General features: G+C 51.5%; 1 protein-coding gene and 2 long non-coding RNA genes across 3 annotated transcripts; 1 reads left to right on the forward strand and 2 right to left on the reverse strand.

The window, feature by feature from the left end:
* Positions 1-3,313: 3,313 nt before the first annotated feature.
* Positions 3,314-5,337, reverse strand: LOC142405060 (uncharacterized). Its single transcript, XR_012774045.1, has 3 exons — positions 5,017-5,337; positions 3,518-3,677; positions 3,314-3,388 (listed from the first exon to the last, which is right to left on the reverse strand). It is a non-coding gene; the product is annotated as an uncharacterized LOC142405060 (long non-coding RNA).
* A 7-nt stretch (positions 5,338-5,344) lies between these two features.
* LOC142405059 (uncharacterized) lies at positions 5,345-7,997 on the reverse strand. The gene is made up of 3 exons (XR_012774044.1): positions 7,317-7,997; positions 6,078-6,263; positions 5,345-5,859 (listed from the first exon to the last, which is right to left on the reverse strand). It is a non-coding gene; the product is annotated as an uncharacterized LOC142405059 (long non-coding RNA).
* Positions 7,998-8,216: 219 nt separating this feature from the next.
* On the forward strand, positions 8,217-14,169 carry WDR73 (WD repeat domain 73). The gene is made up of 8 exons (XM_075491354.1): positions 8,217-8,324; positions 8,404-8,471; positions 8,931-9,019; positions 9,742-9,830; positions 10,761-10,828; positions 11,619-11,783; positions 12,814-13,188; positions 13,775-14,169. Exons 1-8 carry the CDS (start codon positions 8,263-8,265, stop codon positions 14,011-14,013), a joined length of 1,155 nt encoding a protein of 384 aa, XP_075347469.1. The 5' UTR covers positions 8,217-8,262; the 3' UTR covers positions 14,014-14,169.
* Positions 14,170-18,575: the final 4,406 nt, after the last annotated feature.

An 18,575-nucleotide genomic window follows, 5' to 3' on the forward strand; every position in this document is an offset into this window, starting at 1 on the left:
GTGCAGCATACCTTCAGAAAATTGTTTTGGGTTATGGCAAAAGAAAGTTTAGGATAAAAATACCAAGTTCCTATAAACAGAAGTGCATTCAGACTGACTGCTTCAAGAGCTGGCATTAGCATGACAACACAGCTAAAGAAAGCACAAACAAAATACTAGCCCTTGTCAGAAAATAAGAATTTTGTCTACATTGGGACAAATATGAGATCTCTCCCAAAATGAGCAATATGAGGTGGCAGACATCATAGTGTCCTGGCAGGGAGTTGACAGGCAGGAGAGTCAAGTTCAAGCCTCTGCTCTGGTCCTGGCCACGGGGCTTTTCTGCAGTGCCTGTCGCTATTCAGCAAGGCTGCTTTATTCTCCAGGAATCTGGCTAATCTAAACTACGTCAAAGCTGATGCAGTTTTAATAGATCAACTTTTCCAAGGAAAAGCTCCCTGGGAAAAATTTCCTGCCTCTTCTAGTTAGAAAAGCAGAAGGAAACAGATAAGGAAGCAGAAAACAGAAAATACAGTACGAAAGAAGAGCAGCTAAGGTCTCACCTCGCACCACGTGTGCAGAGATCACCCATGCAGGAGGCCCAGAGAAGAGCCCTGGGGTCAGAAACTTATGGTCTTCAGGGAAGAACTGGAAGACGCGGGTTCTATAATTTGAAGAGGTGACTGAGGGGATACTGGATAATAACCCGCAAATACATTCAAGGCAACCACAATTCAGACCTTGCTTTTTAGGTTTATCGTGGGCAGAAAAAAAAATTATGAGACTAAACTGCAACACAAGAGATTTTGGCTAGGAAGAAGTGAAAAAATGCTGCATTTCTTTTTATATAGCACTGAGGAGGTCCACCACATCTCATAGAACAAGTGACCCTAAAGAGACAGATGGGAAAGTTACTTTTATCTGTCAATAGTTAATTAAAGTATGGCAGTCATTGTCACAAGATGCTGATGAAATCAAGCACTGAGCATAACGCAAAGATTAGTCACATGAATAGATAACAAGATTAATCAAAATTTTAACAGACTATTAGCATAACCCACAAAGTAAGTAAGAGGAGAGCAGAAGAGGTAGTCTAGGAAAGGTATGCTAAGTCTGCCATCTTTGTTGTTAATACATCATATGTGGTCTCTAAACGCCACAGGAGTCTAGAAATGACAGATTTGATAAAATGCATGTAAATTAATTCCACTGAGGCAATGAAATTTAAGAATTTCACTACAATTTTGCAAACATTATAAATGAGAAAAGCCACTGAAGACAGACAACGTACATTAATTAAGAATACCAGGGAAGCACTGAGACACCAGGGCAGAGGTTAGAAACTCCAGTCCAGGGAACAGGAGCCAAGAGAGGAGATGCCTTGGTTACATTTGCAGGTAATATGCCTAGAAATGTAATATACCATGACAACTAAAGGAGTTACAAACAGAGCATGAACTGGCCCAGATCAAGACCCGTCCAAAGCAGCATCTCATCTCCAGCATGCAGTAACAGACTGGGGAAAGCCCCATCATCAGGACGTGGTGAGCTGATTCTTGTCTCCTGAAGTTCTGCTGATGGCCACAGCATGCATCCAGACCACTGTATTTAAAGGCCCTGTTGGACTCACCCTCCACAAATGCATCTAATCCCTCTGAACCTACTTATCCTACTGCCTCCCCAGGCTCCTGTGGCTGTGAATTTCACCAAAAAAAAAGTCTTCACCCTCTGGAAGTGCATCCTTCCAAACAGTTCCATTGTTCCAGTATATATTCCTTAAAATTCTAAACACTGGAGTCTCTACCACCAGCACGCTAACAAAATAACCTCCATTTAAGTAGAATATGCTGTACTAACCTTAACATTTTATTTTTCAGGAGAACCTAGCAGAGGAAGAGGAAAGTCCTTCTAAGGATTAAGCCAGAGCAGTGCCTCTTTGCAGGACACAAGACCCCAGAGGGTTGAAAATAGCCTAGGCACGGCTCTGAGAGCAGCCTCACGCATCGCTGCCTCTGCAGGAACTGTAGGAAGCCATGCTTCCCAAATCTGTCACATTAGTTTTGGTTTTGTTAGCTTTAAATAGCAATGTTACTTTCACTGAAATAAACAGGTTTTCTTCCTATTTCTGTTTACAGCAAATACCTTGTTATCTAGGAGGAAGCTGGACTCCACACTCCTCCAAGGGTTTCCACCTCTGCTTCCTAGGCATCTTATGTCTGCTGTGGCAGCAGTCTGGGTCATCACTTTATGGTCCTTGCAAACTCTGTAGGCAGGCACGTGGCAGGCTGTATCTCGACATTTTTAATTTTTTAGGCTGAGTGTTTTGATCTGTGAGTTCAGAGCAACTGACTACAAACACACAACCCTAAGAATGCAGACCTTGCTTGTGGCCAGGGCAAGCTCAACACTACAAGCTGGTGTGTTCCTGAAAGGATGCACGGATTGCAGGATGAGTGGTTCAGAGTCCTTAGGATTCCTCAAGCCTCCTTTTTTGGACTGGTTGATGGAAAGTCCACCTCCCCGTTCCCTACTGTCTGCCTGGTAGACCAAAAAGCAGCTACATCATTTATTTGACTTCTCAGACATAAAAGAAAAAAAACCCAAACAAACCTGCATTTCTGTTTGAAATACTCATCCCTGAACATACTGAGCCATGCAGTTGCCTTGCACGGGTCTGGATTTCAGAGTCACAGCAGAGGATGGGGCTGGATGGGCTCTGTGGCCATAGAAATGCCCACAAGGTCTGCTGCATTCAAAAACTGAATGAGAACAAAGAATGGGAAAAAATACTGCATCAGTGTGTTTGCCACAAATATCTGACACCAATTCTTGGTAGCCATTCCTGTTCTAACTTTCAGCTGATCTTCCTCCAAAGAGCACAGGAGATCCTTGTGGCTCAAAACAGTTAACTCCGAGACACAGTCTTGAAGAACTGGCCTTCCCACCTCTACCTGAAGATAAGCAAGGACTACAAAGGAAATGCAATAGTCCCAAAATTACATTTTGCTTGCAGGGAGGTCCTGAAAACACCACTGTCCACCACCTTCTCCCTGGTTTTCATCAATGTGTCACAGTGACTGGCACTGTCTTGGCCAGAGTGAAATACTCTTTAATTTGGTCCAAAAGTTAGGCTCTTCAGAGTAACCACCCTGCAAGAAAAGGCAGGTCTACCAAACTTTCCAAGAATTCACCTACAGCACTTTGAAGTTTACTATAAATGTACAAGGGGTGATCACTCTCGGTGTGCAGCCCACACGAACATGAAAGAATGCTGAATATGAACAGCTCATTTCAGCACGTATCTCATCATACCCCTCAGAGAAGGAGTACTGACCATCACCTCTACTGTGCCCAAGACAATAATGCACTCAGGAACTTCTTCACCAAATAATGGATGTTCTTAAAATCCCTGCACAGGGAAAAATTCTTTAAGTGTTTGATAAATTGTATCAGCATCCAAAAAAATCAGTTTTCTCTTACTATAAGGCATTGAAGCTGGTAAAATAATGACGTCTTCAAAAAAGCAAATACTAGGTACCTTCATCTACATTCAGAGGACTCACGCACATCTCGTCCCAGAAGCCTTCATAAAAACTCCTCAGATCATTTTGTCTTAGAGACCATCTCTGTGAGGCATGCCAGGCTGCCTCAAAGCCTTCTCTATTCCCATTCTGCTTCTCCACATGCTTGCAGGGATTCTGTGGTGACAAATTATCATAGAATAAAAAAGACTCACTTCTGCATCTTGGAGAAATACAAATGTCGTCTTTATAGAGAGCAAACGGATGATTTCCACATGGGGGCTAAATGAACAGATAAGTGCCATCAGCCATGAACGAGGAATGATAACCTCAGCCTTCACTAACTTCATTCTTAGACCTTCAGGGCTGAGCAGTACATTTTCATGGATAAGCTCACCCTTCATATAAAAAGTCTCTGAAAATCCACCCAGTAAAATTTCTTTGATGAACACAGAGTCTTTCCTCTAGTCTTTCATCAGCTCTAAGCTTTCAGCAAGCTTTCAGCAGTGATAGTCATTCATCCCTGAAGACTGCAATATGCCCATACCTCAATAACTGATTAACTGAAGAAAAACTGTGACAGTAGCCAAAGGGCTCTGCCAGATCTTACAGATCCTCCCTACATGACAATTGAGAATCACAAAGGAGGTTATTTCTCTCATGAGTTCAGAAAACAGAGCTGAAAAGAGCAGGGCCAGATTGCACAAAAACAAGGACTTGGCCCTTCAGACAGGTTCAAGAACAGGCTGTCTTACTGAGCTCATCAGCCAGGTTCACAGTCCCAGTGGTAGAGCTGGTCCACCTTGGCCTTTGAGGTCGGCTGGCATCCTGCACGTATATTACAGTTTGCCAAACTTCATCATGTGCACTTAAAAGTGTGATAAAAATAAGGATCTGCCCACAGATGTCACCTGTATGTGAGAGTAAAGATCCTCAGGGAACTCTTCTTGTTAAACTCTTGCGAGGATTTTTCAGACTCAGGCTCTCTTGAACTCTGGAAGAGTTTTCCCACAAACAGGTAGACCTCAAGAGCTGCTTCTTTTACTTTGGTAGTGTTTCTTTCTAGCTGTGAGAGCTGATGATCTAGCCCCTTGCTATTCCACAGCTGAGGAAGAGGTGATATTGGTGAAATGGCCTCAAGTTGCACCAGGGGAGGTTTAGACTGGATATTAGGGAATTTTACTTCACTGCAAGGGTTGTCCAGCATTGGAACAGGCTGCCCAGGGAAGTGGTGGAGTCCCCATCCCTGGAGGTATTTAAAGGACGTTTGGATGAGGTGCTTAGGGACATGGTGTAGTGGTGGGCTTAGTAGTGTTAGGTTAATGGTTGGACTCGATCTTAAAGGTCTTTTCCAACCTATACAATTATGTGATTCTGTGATACGCAGATTTGCACTGCAGGCTCAAAGTCTTCAGGTGGCACTGCCAGCGTTCCTACCCACAGTCATTGCTTCAGCACCCCCAAAGGTGGAACACAAGAGGACCATGCTTCTGTAACAGACGAAAGGGTAACTCACCTCGCGACAACCGAGTTTTCTGAGGAGTGCCACCCATGGTTATTTGAGTAACTTCGGGGGTAGAGCAATAACATCAGTCTGTGTGGGGCTGCACATACGCATACATCCACTCCATATAGGGTCAGATTTCAGTTTCTGCAGAAAAGCTACAGTGAAGTAAATCCAAATAATGTCCTGAGCCTCCTTCCAAGCTTCTGAGGGGGGCTCAGCTATAGAAATAGCAACTGGAAATATTATTTTTATCCTTGTAACTACTGTGTAATATTCAGACTGAAGACTGCTCGGACATCCCAGTAGGCAAGTACCGTTTCACTTTCTTTAAAGAGTGTATCAGTTCTCAAACTCACGATTTCCATTGCTAGCTCTTTCACAGTTTCCTTTCCCAACGTACATGTCTCCAAGGCTGCTCAAAAGCAGATACAGTGCAAAGCCAGCGGGCAGAGAGAAGCAACTAAAGCTGTAGTACTCTGAGTTGCCTTCACTTTGCCAGGCTCTCTGCACGCACAGAACCTGCTGAAAAAAAACAGCAGTTTTGTATTTTCTTAAAATATATACGGCAAAGTCACACGCTGAGGTGTAACGAAACAGCTTAGCCTGCTCCTATTATTCTAACTCTGTAACAGATGTTCCCATTTTTTACTCTCTCCTTCAATATTTTGAGATTAAAATATTTATTTTCTGGAGAGATTTTGAAAAAACCTTAAAATGTTTATTTTGTTTCAACTTAAATGGTCATTTCAGTTGTCATCTTCATTCAGGCCTTGGTACTTCAAAAACACCCTGTGTTATCTGTAGTACTGGAGAGTTTTTTCCCCCACTTAACCACTTTGCTCCCCTAGTCCACTGGAATGATAAAGAGAAGATAAGATAAAATAAAAGGTGAGAATGTGAAGAGAAAAACGTTTTCAGGCTCTCTGCTCTCCCCACCTGGGACCCACAGCACCCAGTCACTCCCCACACTGTTCTGCCTCATGCTCCTTCTCAGACAGCGGCCACCAGAAGATAACTTCCAGTTATTACCACCCCCTAAACCAGTCTCTGGAGTTCAGGGGAGACACAACCTGTTCCTGTGTGGATTGTAAGTGATGCAGGGCAGTACGAGAGCACGGCTGCACCACAGCTCACAGCCGAACGTCTGGCTCCCAGCCCTTCCTTTGGTATTTCTCCTTCTCTCGGTTCTCACGCCTTGCTGGAGGAGCACCTTGCGCTCACTTGGCCACTTGTCCACCTCAGGCTAAGCTCATGTCCTGCAATTAACGCACACAGATGAGAAAAGAGTTAATGGGAGAAAGTGACAAAAGGCTGACCCAGCTCTGAGCCCAGGGAATGCCACATCTCTGTATTCTCACAGGCAGCGGGTACTGTCATGGCTTTACTTCCCGGCTCACTCCTACATCCCTCACAGGCTTCTATCAAAGGTATTGTAACAATCATATTCTTTACATTAAAAAAGCCCTACAGAGCAGTCAGTTTGTTTCGGATTCTTCACAAGATGTTTACTCAACACCTTCTTTCTGAATCACAGCATGTAGAAAGACTTGCTAAGACAAGGGTTTTAGTGAATTTCAGAGTGTTGAGCTATTTTACAAAAATAATGTGAATAAAACACCTCTTCATGAGAATTCTTGCCATCCTTTCTCCGAACAGTTCTAATACCAACGTATCTTGAAGCAACAAAGTGGAGGATGTCAGGAAATTAACTACTGCTGGAAGTGCTTCTCACATTGACCAGCTCCAGTTACTGCTTCCAGAGCAGCACGCAGCCTCTTGGCTGAAGAAAGAAGTCTGGCTTTCCATCCTTGTTTCCACAGCACTTCTGCCTCTGTACCTGCTTTCACCCTTGCTTCTTTCTCACTCACTTCTGTACTGCCAGCCCTGAATTAGCCCCGTGCACACAGTCCAGACAGCACAGCCCAAGTCTGAACCCATCACGTCACCCAAAATGTCCTATCACCTCTCCAAGTACTTCAGGTGCCCAGGAAACTGCCTTACAAAACCGCCCAAAGCATCTCCATCCCTCTCTGACAACTTCTGCAGGACTGACATTGACAGCACGCTGAAAAGTGAGGGAAAGAGACACAGTACAGAACGTCACAAAACGCAGGAGACACTACACAGACGAAAAGATTCACATTCAGATGTATTTCTGTAAAAACAAGTCATTTTTCTGATTACTCCAGAGCCACCTCAGAAGCTGTAGGCTGCCACCTTGCAGTGTTATAGAAAATAGACACAGCTTGCCTCACAACACTGTGCGTGCCAGCTAAAACCCAGCCAGAAGACAGAAAAAGCACAATAACCTGCAATAAACTCCCAATTATCACCACTGATCCTGAAGCGTCACTGTTAACAGGCAGTGAGCCCACAGCTGGAAGAAAGTTAGCTGCACCAATCCTTCAGCACCTGGTCTGAGCCTACACTGGAGAGAAATGGAGAGGAACATTATCACTGAAAGAGCGGTATCATCTTCTGCAAACGTGGGCTCACGGCCAGGCCCAGCCCTGCACTCTCGGTTTGAGCAGCATCCTCATGGCAGAGGGGACCGGAGTCGATGAGGTGATACACAGCCCCCGTCAGGAAAACAGTAAAGTACCTATGAACGACACAGCTTTGTCAAAAATGAGAAAGCAAAGCCTATGTAAAGGTTAGTTGGGAACCAGTAGGTAACCACCACATCATACAGAGGTGGCATCAGGGGAAGAGTTTAGGCTGACTTTTACAAAGATTTGTGAAGCTTCTCAATTTGTCACCGCACCTGCACACAGATATTGCCATATATTTGAGAAGACGCACAGACCTGCGCTGCATCATTACCTGTCTTATACTTACAAACCCGCATGTAAGCCTGCCCCGTGACCTCCATTTTAGTGTTCCGATCGTTAAAATAAAGACGTGCCATTAAAGACAACAACGCAACGGGACCTGACCCTGCTTCCCCAGCCTTCCGCCGCCCCCGCCACGGTAACACGCTGCCCACGGAGGATCCGCGGCCCGGAGGCCACGCTCACCCCCGGCACCCCGGGCGGGGGATACCCCCGCGGGGATAACGCCGCTTTCCCCCCTACACCCCGCCTTTTCCCTCAGGGAGGCGACCGCGGCCCGCGGTTCCCTCAGAGCCGCCGGCACCGACCGGTTTCAACCGGTCGCGACCGGTTTGCAACCGTCCCGCCCCCTCCTCGCCTGGGAACGTCACTGCTGCGCGCCGCCGCGTGACGTCACAGGCGCGCCGGGAGGGCGGGCGTTGCCATGGAGGCGGTGGGCGCCGGGGAGGAGGAGGCGGACGAGTGGCTGCTGCTGTCCCTGCGCCTGTGAGGGAGCCCCGGCCCCGGCCCGGCCTCGGTCCCCCGGCCCCGCCAACCTCCCCCCCTTCCCTCTCTCTCCCCGCAGGTACAAGGACCTGCACACCTTCGAGCTCCAGGCGCCCACCCGCGTTATCGAATGGGCCCGGGGGAACCGTGAGTGCGGGCCGGCCCGGCGGCGGCAGCAGGCCGGGCGGTAGCGGGGCGGAGGGCGGCGGGCCGGGTCGGGTCGGGTGGTGCTGAGGGGAGGAGAGGGGCTGGGCCGGGCCTCTGGGCGGGGTTAGGGGGGCTGGGCCGAGCCGAGACACCGGGAGAAAGACGGGGGACAAGGGGGAAGGGAAAATGGCCGCGGGGCCGGGCCGGGGCGGCGGAGGGGGGAGAAGGGAGGCCGTGGGGTCGGGCCAGGCCAGGACCCCAATGGGGAGGCCAAGGTGCAGGGACCCCAGGAGTGGGGCCAGGTGGCTAGGGCTGTACCGGGGTTCGGCCTGGGCTGGGGCTCTGGGTCTAGGGTTCTGGATGGACCGTGCTGTGACTCGGGGGTCTGGCTCAGGCAGGGTGGGCCAGGCGGGGGGGCATCCCTCATCGTGTCCCTGGTTCTTCATCCCCAACTCCAAGGTGTGTGCGTAGCCGGGTATGGCCAGTCTGGTGGGCATGAGATCCTGCAGCTGCTCCCACCACCGACGCTGCAGGCGAAGGAGACCCAGGTGGGTGTTGCAGCCAGGGTGGCACCAGGTCACTCTGTCCTCTTGGCCTGGTGTCTTCAGAGAACGAGGTAGGGCTGTGCTGTGCTGGGCTTCACAAGCTATTACCTGGTCCCGGTTGCTCTGACAAGGACTTGGCCAGGTTTTGAGCAGCTTTGGTCAAAAGGTAAAGCATGTCATTGATCCGGCTGCTGTCCGGTTGAGGTAGCGCAGGTTGGCAATCCGGTCATGTAATCCTGCTGCTCTCCGGACAGCTTGTGCCATGAAAACTTCATCTCCAGATGTGTGAATGAAAGCGTTTCATGGGGAAATAGGACAGATGAGGACACCAAGGCAAACGAAGAAGGGACTGGCTGAGATGGCCGAGCCTGGGGCACCGTACTGCTGAACAGCAATGTTGGCCCCTGGGTGGGTGACCTCTACGCTAAAGTAGAAGGTGGTGTGTGGTCACTGGGTAAGCAGAAACCTTCTGAGCCAGACGTGCACGGATGGCAACGAACCCAGGCAGAGCTCTTGGCAGGAGCTTTCTCCGTATCTTTTTTTCCTCGTAACTATTTTGGGATCTTTCAATCCTGTAGCTCCTGTTGAAACAGGCATTACAGGACAGGCAAGAGCTTTACCAAGCGAGAGTGTGTCTCATGTCTCTGTCTTTTTTTCATGGTAACTGACCACGCCAAGCTCTGCACCATTACGTGTGAAGAAATGACTTTGTCTCTGATTTCTAGGGCCTGTGTCCAGAGAGAGATTTCAAGGTGGAATGTGGTGGATTTTCAAACCGCCCGGTGTACAGCCTGAAACATGTGCCGGACACCAGGTACAGCCACGAGGTCCTTCCAGGGTGTACTGGAGATGGAGAGGGGGTTTGTCCACTGAGAGAGCGAGCTCCTTGCCTGCTTCCCAACCCAGCTGGTTAATCCTGCCAGCTCTGAGAGCAGTGTGAGTCTGAGTGGGGATTTGCTGGCCAGTGACACGTAGTGGTCCTCCCAGAACCCTGTCATGGTGTTTGGAGAGGAGCCGTCTATCAGGGTGCTCAGCAAAATGGGGTGCACCCCACTGCTGCGGCACTGAAAGCTGCAGTGGTGTGTCTCGTGGGGCAGCCAGCAGAGCAACTGAAGCTGCTGCTGGGTAACTTGAATCCTCAGCTTCTTCCAGGAGTGAGCCGCAGGGGCTGCTGACATTGAAGCTGGCTCACCAGGGATCCCTCCCTACCCCACTTTTGAGCAACAGGGGCCTGTATAGCTTCCTTCCTCTGCCTTTTCCATCCCTTCCTTCTGCATTTGGCGCTGCGTGGAGGTGCTCAGCAGGCAGAGCAGGATACCGGTGGCTGCTGCCACTGCTCTGTAAGTCCCTGCGTATGCAGGTTCAGAAGGTTTTTTTCCTGCCGTGGATTGTAGACCAGGCAAACACGCTTCCCTCTGGCTGATTCATTTCACTCCTTCAGCTCTCTCCTCCTACACAAGCCCCCGTTGCTACTTTGGGGCTCTTTGCACCGTTCTTAGTCTAGCGCTTTTGGAAAATGTGCTAATTAAATGCTGTTGCCTGGGGCTGTGTTTGCCTGGGCTGTGTAGAGCACCCTGGCATGAGGAGTTGTGGCATTATGGTCCTTATGGCCCCTTCGCGGCTCCAAGCAGAGGCAGGAGCTCCTGAGCACAGGAGGAGTGGCAGACCAGTTTGTCCCAGGCTGGGAAAAAAAGGCTGTTCTCTGCTCCTGAAGAGTTTTGTGGGGTTCTTTTCATTTCCTCAGCTTGCTGGTGACGAGTGGACCACCAGACAGCTCCCTCCAGGTCTGGCAGGTGTCAGCAGAGGACTCTGGTAAGGGAACATGTTTCTGAGCTTGGGTAGTTTCTCAATGCAGTCCTTGCATCAAGCGTCTCTAGCTTCCTCTTCTTCCTGGGCATAAAATGAGCAGAGGAGTGGCAGTGCAGCATTCAGTGAAGTCCTGAGTGACTGCCCTTGTGTGGCAGGGGCTGGAGAAGGGCACGAGACAAGTGTCTACGCTAATTCTGGTGGCTTGGAAAGATGTGGACTTGACGGCACAAACCTCGTAAGGGAATTAGTAGGTTTAGGCCTGTCACAGTGGCTTTCCACTTACTTGTGAGCTCTTGGTCATACAAACAAAACCCCTAATCATGTAGTTGGCACAGCGTTCCCTTAATAATGCCAAGGGTTAGAAATAAAGAGCTCCATACATCACCTTTCAGGATATACCATGAACCACCTCAGTCCTCCAAGCCTATGTCTGCCTGCTTCTAGAAAAGGATTGCCATTGCTTTGTCTACTCTTGCAAAATACTTTGAAACCACCAGAAACGAAGTAGAAAAGGTTATTAGAAGTTTTCTTGTTCTTCTTTGTTGAAAATAGACATCGTGATTCACAACTTCCCATGCGTTTTGCTAGATTTTAAATGGCTTGTTGTCAATCCTTGCTGGATGTGTTGGAGAGAGTGGTTTTATTCTGGAGAGGGGGTTAGTCATAATTGGATTTCTTGTTGGGTTTAGTAGGTCACTTTTAGCTTTGTGAGGTATCTTTGTGAAACAGCTTAATCTTGTGGATTACTTGACTCCTGATGTGTTTTACAACTGCTTACATCTCTTTCAAATAGATGTTATTAAATCTGTAAGTGCCATACCTACAGAAAATGGCACTGGGCAACCTTGGGCTAAAATTGCAACCATTTCGGCCAGAGCCCCGTGGGTCCTTCACGGCTCAAGACTCAACAGCGTCCAAATTACAGAGGTTGAATCGAGGAAAAATGTCTACATGGCAGGTATTCAAGCCAAGTCTAACATCTGATTTTGGAAAGCTGGAGTTTGGTTAAAGCAAGGGTAACTGCTCAGGTGGCGAACATTTCCCTGGGGGGGTACTTCCAGACGTGTGCCGAAGGGTATAAAGAGATTTGCAGAAAGTACACTGCACTGAGGAAAGAGCTCCATCTCCAGCTTTTCTCTACTCCCATGACAGTGGTTTCTCAGGCTTCTGCCCCAGATCTGTGCCGTACGGGAGCTCTGTAGATGGTTTCGGTGCAAAGAATTGGGTTAGCAGAGGGCTGCTGTATATGTTGTCCCAAACGAGGGAGGTGCTGGCCCCCGAGTCACATCGCTTGGGGTCGTTGAAATCGGCATCAACTTCTGACTGAGCTCTGCGTTACTCTGTGATCTGTCCATGTGGATGAGAGGAGGGATCACGCCAGCCTCATTAAACCAGCCCTGCCTTACCTCGAGGCGGCGAATCCAGGTCTGGTTTGTTGGGAGTCCTGGAGGGGTCCTGGAGACCGTATGCCTTCACCTACGCAGTAAGACTCAGTCCCCACGCACCTCATCCCCTGGTGAGGAAAATGTGTGTGTCCAGCGGCTGTAACCCAGTGTGCTGAGCAAAAGGAGGGAAGGGCAAGTCTGTTTGTCACTGGAGGGCTCTGCTCTGTCCCCGTGCCACAGGGACTCACGCGGCTCCCGCTGCTGGAGGCATCTGCTGTCAGAGCCCTGGTCTGTGTCAAGTCCCCCACGAGGACCTCCAACAGAGCTAGAGTTAGTCGTGGGCCTGCCTGTCTCCTCTGCCTGGGTGTTAACATCACCTTTTGAGGGGTACAGACTGAGCCCGCCCCACATAGATCCTGTGCAGAGATAATTCTCGAGCAGGCTGTCAGTCTCTGCTGCTGGCTCTCTTGAAGAGCATTGCTTGAAAGCCACTTCCAGGGACAAGGCTAGAAATCTGCTTTCTCAGGAGCGATTTCTCTGCTGCAATCTTGCCTCGAGAGCAAATGCTCCTCGTGGCATCTGAGATCTGCCTCTCTTTTCTAGCCTCCAGAAACAGCGAGGAGCTCAGCGGCCTGGCGTTCCTGGATTGCAACACGTTGCTCCTCTGCTGTGCCAAGGGCCAGCTGTGCCTGGCTGACGTTCGGCAGCCGCAGAGTCCCTTGGAGGCTGTGTCCGTCCCCTCGGCGCCGTGTGGCGAGCGGTGGTGCATGGGAGTCGGGCGCGGACCTCAAGGCTCTGACTCAAGCTTCCAGCCCGTAGCTTGCCTCTCGAGCGGAGGGCACCTCACCCTAACAGACGTAAGAAAAACCTCAGAGTACTTGGCCTCGGCAAAGTGCAGAGTTCCCTCTGCCAGCTCGGGTGCAGAGTTCCTGTGCGTCTCCTGGGCTCCTGCTCTGGAAGGCTGCCTTGCCATTTCAGGTATGTGCTTTGGGCAGAGATCTCCTTTTCTGGATGCTTTTTTGATCTGTATTTCTATCAAGGCCCAGCACACCCCACCTCGCTTTTAACACCCCGGTTAGGGGGTGGTTGTTCAGAGCTCCTCCTGGAGCCAGCAGAGATGCGAGCTAATTGTCCTCTGCAGCTGCCTCTCTCCAACAGCCACAGAAGGGGCCTGCATGGGTTGGGGGGGACTCCCGCTTCCCTCCTGGGAGAACAAAGACCCCAAACTCTTAGCAAACGCTGCCCTGATAGTGCCAGCGACAGCCTGGCCGCAGGGATACCGCGCTGATAAGAACCAGCTGGGCAGCAAGGCTGCCTCTTGGCCAGAGCATTGCAAATTCAGACTAGTGAATTTGCAGGCTTTTTGGATCTGGCCCGTGTTCTCCCTGGCAGCTGTTAGCTTGAGACAAGCTCCTCGGAGGCTTGGATGCTCTGCTGTCACAGGTTTTCAGTCTGGGCCTTTGTCCTCGTTTCTGTCTCGGCAGCGCTGCTGGGAGGTGAGCGTGAGCCCGACGGGACTAGAACAAGCAATTTACTTCTGCGGTCTGATTCCCTTTTATTCAAGGTTTTGATGGGACCGTGCACGTGTATGACACGCAGAGCTGGGACAGCTCTGGCAAGGAAGCAGAGCCGATCTTTGTTCACAAAGGCCATGCGTTCGGCGAATGGGACAGCAGCGGAGGCCCTCCCCTCGTCACAGTGCACACGTGGCATCCGCAGAAACCAAGAACTTTATTGTCAGCAGCAAGTGACGGTTCCCTGCACGTTTGGGACTGGGTTCAGTCTTGTGGGAAGTGTGGGTAGACCGTACTTTCGGTGAGATGTGGTGTGTTTCCTGTCGATGTTCTAGTTTGCGTAGGCTGTGAGGTATCTGCATGCAGATACTGTTTTGAGACAGTTGTAGTGAACAGAACCAACTGTAAAGAATGCTATTTTAATATAGTAAAAATTTTGATTGTAGTACTTGTTCTCCTGTGTACCAGCCTTCAAATGACAGCTGAGCCTGTAGGTCTGGTCGTGCCCGCCAGCAGAGAACCGTCATTTTATCGTAGACCCATGTCGTGTCTGCACCATGCTTTTCAGAAGAAAACAGACAAAAAACCATCAGTCCAGTTTGAGGAAACGGGCTATTCTGTGGCATATTTAACCCGCTGCTTTCCAGGCCCGAAGCACCGGGGGTAAAGCCGTACGCCCCATGGGGCGTTGGCATTTCATCACATGTGTGTGTCACAAGTAGCGGCCCCCGCTCAGGAAGTCGTGGTGCAAACGCAGCCTGCTTGCAGCCTGCAAAAAGGAACAGGAACAACCTTTTCAGCCCCAGCCTGCTACAAGCTTTGCCCTCCCCCTGTGTAACTGGAGAGTACCCAGTCTAGGAGAAGGCCTTGGTATCTTTTTGGCTCTTTTCCCACCAACTGAAAGTTTAAATTTGATCGAGCTAATGTGATTTCCTGGGCCTGAGGAAGCTAGGCAATGACTCCTGCAACGCCTACGCTGTTACCAAGGTGTTACTTGGGGGGGGAAAAAACTGTCTGCTCCTTATCCCGAACGTGAAAACCACCGTGTTTCATCGAGGAGCTGGGGAGGGAGTCAAGAGCCGTGGCAGAGCCTGGCAGCGGGGCAGGGGAGGGATGCGGGCAGGGGGTGCTCACCTGCAAATGCTTGCAGAAGGCCTGCCAGGCTGCGTCCCCTCTGCTCCGCACCCCGGCACCGTGTTTGCCGTCCCCTCGTGCTTCTAAGCACCTTTTCACCTTTATTTCTGGGGTTGGGAACTGTCGCTCTGCTTCCCTCGGAGGAGGGGTACAAAGGGCTCCCCGCTTTTCTGGGTGTAAGCTGAGGTGGGGAGAAGGGCTTGAGGACAGGCTGGGCGAGTCGGGGTGAAGGTTGTACTTGGGGAGGACGGCGCTTGAAGCGGCTGGGAATGCGGTGTACCGAGCTGCGCCGTGTCATGGCAACAGCTCTTTGCCTGCAGGTGCTAAGGCTGAAACCTGCTCCCATCAACTCGCTGACAGGGGGAAGCTCCACACAAAGCCATGTGGGCTCTTCCCCTCCACACCCAAAACTGTCCCTGCCTACGTGGCAGCGTGTGAAATGGGGGGGAGCGTGTCCTGCCCGAGGCCGGGAGAGGTTTGGTGCTTTGTCACCTACCAAAGCCATAGGTCTGCGTCACCACCGGCAGCGACAGTTTCTGCACCAGCAGAGAAAAAAGTCTGTTTGAGCCCAGGAGAATCTGAGCACTCGTGCAGGAATGCCTGGTCCTCCTTTCCACCTCTGGGGTGTCCCCAGCAAAACCAGTCTAGCTGTGCCAATGTCAAACTGGTGTGAATGGGTTCTGGCCAGGGGCCTGGGAGGATTTCCGCCCCAGTGAGGGGCAGCTGGGAGGGCTCCTGGCTTTCCAGTCTCTACATCTGCTGTTGCGTGTGTTCCTACCTGCTGCGGGAGAGCACGGCGTGCCCTTCCCCTGCACCGACACCTCCAGGTCTGTGAGTTTAGGAGGTGGCTTTTCCAGCCCAAGGTGGGACAAGGTGCAGTCCCGAGAAGGGCAGCGTGTGGCTGATGGGTACACAGACGTGGAGGGTTCCCAAAGTGGGATCCTGGAGCTCAATGGATTTTTCTCAAGCACCTCTGGGACCAGGAGATTTGGGAAACTGAGGCGCACAGCTCAGCTGCTGCAGCTCCTCTCGGCTCCTCCACGACACGCAGCCTTCAGATGGAAACACCCACCAGGGTGAGGGTCTGGCCCTGGAGGAGATGGGCTCTGAGGAGGAGAGATGACCACTGCAGTCTTCCCAGCAACCCGGCTTCATCTTCCTCGCTCTCTCCTTTGCAGGGCCGTGGTGGAGGAGCTGGCAAGCGGAAGCAGCAGAGCCAAGCCTGACCGCGGCCCATGTCACGATGATGCAGGTAGTGCAGAGAGGACCGGGAAGCAAACTTGCTTGGCTTTCTAAAAAAACGGGGCTTAAGCAATAGCACAGTTTGTACTCATCTAAACTTCCCTTTTTTTTTTTTTTTTTTTTCCCAAAATAACTTAAGCCTTCTTGTCCAGCTTGAACCAGATTTGACAGGGGACTAGACATGTCCAAAATATTAAGTACTTGCAGCTGCCATGGAGAGGGATTATGCACAGAGGAGGGATCTCCCTTTAAACATGACGCTGGAGAACTCAGACCGGGTGGTGAGGACATTTCTCCCAGAAACGCACCATGAGGACCTTCAGGCAACGCCTGAACGTTTCATCAGAGAGTCCGATTGTGAGACTGCGGGGACCTTGGCTTTGCTGGAGCCAGATTCGCCCTTGGTGGGGAAGGTTGGGATGGCTCCTGTCCCCAGCGCAAATGCTGACACCCCCGAGAGGGACTGACTTAAGGACGGCCTCTCCTTCCCCACAGCGTCCCTGTGGCAAGGGGCAGCTCGCAGCTGTGTTGGACGTGCGTGTGTCCAACCTCTGCTCTCCATGGGACCACGGAAAGGTCCTCCAGGACCCCTGTCTTCCTTGGGGCAAGCTGACCACAGAGCTTTCCTCTCTGGTCGAACCTCCGAGCGAGCGGGCTGGACGCGCAGGGCTGGAGAGATGTTTCCCAGCAGGGAACGGATCCAGACTGGTGCTGTGGATGCTGGCCAGAGCAAGCTGTGCTCTGGGTTTCTCCTCCCTTGCCTGGGAGGGGACAAGCCACAGCCTTCCCTGAGGGGCTGTCCCCCAATTCAGGCCCAGAAATGTGGGGGTTATTTGGCTCATCCCCCAGTCCTGGCTCCCGGGGGGATGTGAAGCTCACTGCAGCATCAGCTCCCCGCTGCCCACGCACCAAGGCGGAGCGGTCCAGCCCTGGAGCTGCCGTCACGCTGCTCCTTGGACATCTCCACCCTCCTCGCTGTCCCTCAGCGGGACGCCCACCCGGTGCAGCGCCGGGCTTGGGCTCTGGACTCGAATCGCCTACAGAGACGTTATAGGCGTCGCTGCGTCCTTCGGAGGAGAAGCGGGGCGGGGGTTCAGGACCTCCATCCTCCCTGCTCTCCCTGGCTCCTCCTCAGCCCCTTGCCGGGGAGACGTGATTCCAAAGCGCGTGCGAGTCTGGGTTTTAGTCTGCGGTGTGAGGCTGTGTGCTGCGGCAACGAGGGGAGCTATGGCCAGAGCAGGAGCTCAGTCTCCTGCGCCCAAACAGAGACTGTGAAAGCAGAGGCAAACTTAACGCGACTGTTTTGTGCCACGCCAGGGGCCGAGAAGAGGCCGATGCTTGTAGCGCTGCTGCCGGCAGCGCTTTCGGAGGGTGCCTGGCTGTTTTTAAGGACTGGGGGCTTTGCTTTGAGACTTTGTGTTGCTCTCTAAAAGTGCTGGGCTGCATTTGTGGAGAGAAGAAGAGTGGCACGGGCTGACCTTGGGTGGATTTAACAGGGCGGTGCCTGTGTGTGCCTGTTCCCTCGGCAGCTGGAGCATCCTCTGCTCCTTGAGAGGCCGGGACACCTCCGTTTGCACCGAGGGCCACCCCAATTGCCCTATCCCACACGGCAATGACACAGAGCTGGTAGCCAGCTCTCAGCATCGTCCCTGGGAGTTGGTCCTCCCTTCTGCTACCCCAGGTATGAACGCGCAGGAGCACAGCACTGGAGAGATCTCGGCTTTTACGGCTGGCTGCTGCAGGAGGTTGGGTTTTATGATGAGCACTATGATGGTCGGTCTTCCTTCATGCTTGTGGGTGCCAGCTCCTGGGTGTATCACAGAATCACAGAATCGTATAGGTTGGAAAAGACCTTTAAGATCATCGAGTCCAACCATAAACCTAACACTGCCAAAACCACCACTACACCATGTCCCTAAGCACCTCATCCAAACGTCCTTTAAATACCTCCAGGGATGGCGACTCCACCACTTCCCTGGGCAGCCTCTTCCAGTGCTTGATAACCCTCTCGGTGAAGAAAAATTTCCCAATATCCAGTCTAAACCTCCCCTGGCGCAACTTGAGGCCATTTCCTCTTGTCCTATCCCTTGTTACCTGGGAGAAGAGACCGACCCCACCTCTCTGCACCCTCCTTTCAGGGCGTTGTAGAGAGCGATGAGGTCTCCCCTCAGCCTCCTTTTCTCCAGGCTGAACAACCCCAGCTCCCTCAGCCACTCCCCATCAGCCTTGTGCTCCAGACCCTTCCCCAGCTCCGTTGCCCTTCTCTGGACACGCTCCAGCCCCTCAATGTCTCTCTTGTGGTGGGGGGCCCAACACTGAACACAGTTCAGTTCGAGCCCCGCAGTGCCAGCCCTTAGGGCACAACTCCTTAAACCACCAGCTACGAGGAGTTCCTCAGCGGGACACAGCCTGGACCCTGCTCATTTAACAAGCATCTCATTAGTACTTGTGCTCGCCATGCGCCACGCTCGCCGG

Source organism: Mycteria americana, chromosome 1, assembly GCF_035582795.1.
Source record: "Mycteria americana isolate JAX WOST 10 ecotype Jacksonville Zoo and Gardens chromosome 1, USCA_MyAme_1.0, whole genome shotgun sequence".
Taxonomy (NCBI): domain Eukaryota; kingdom Metazoa; phylum Chordata; class Aves; order Ciconiiformes; family Ciconiidae; genus Mycteria; species Mycteria americana.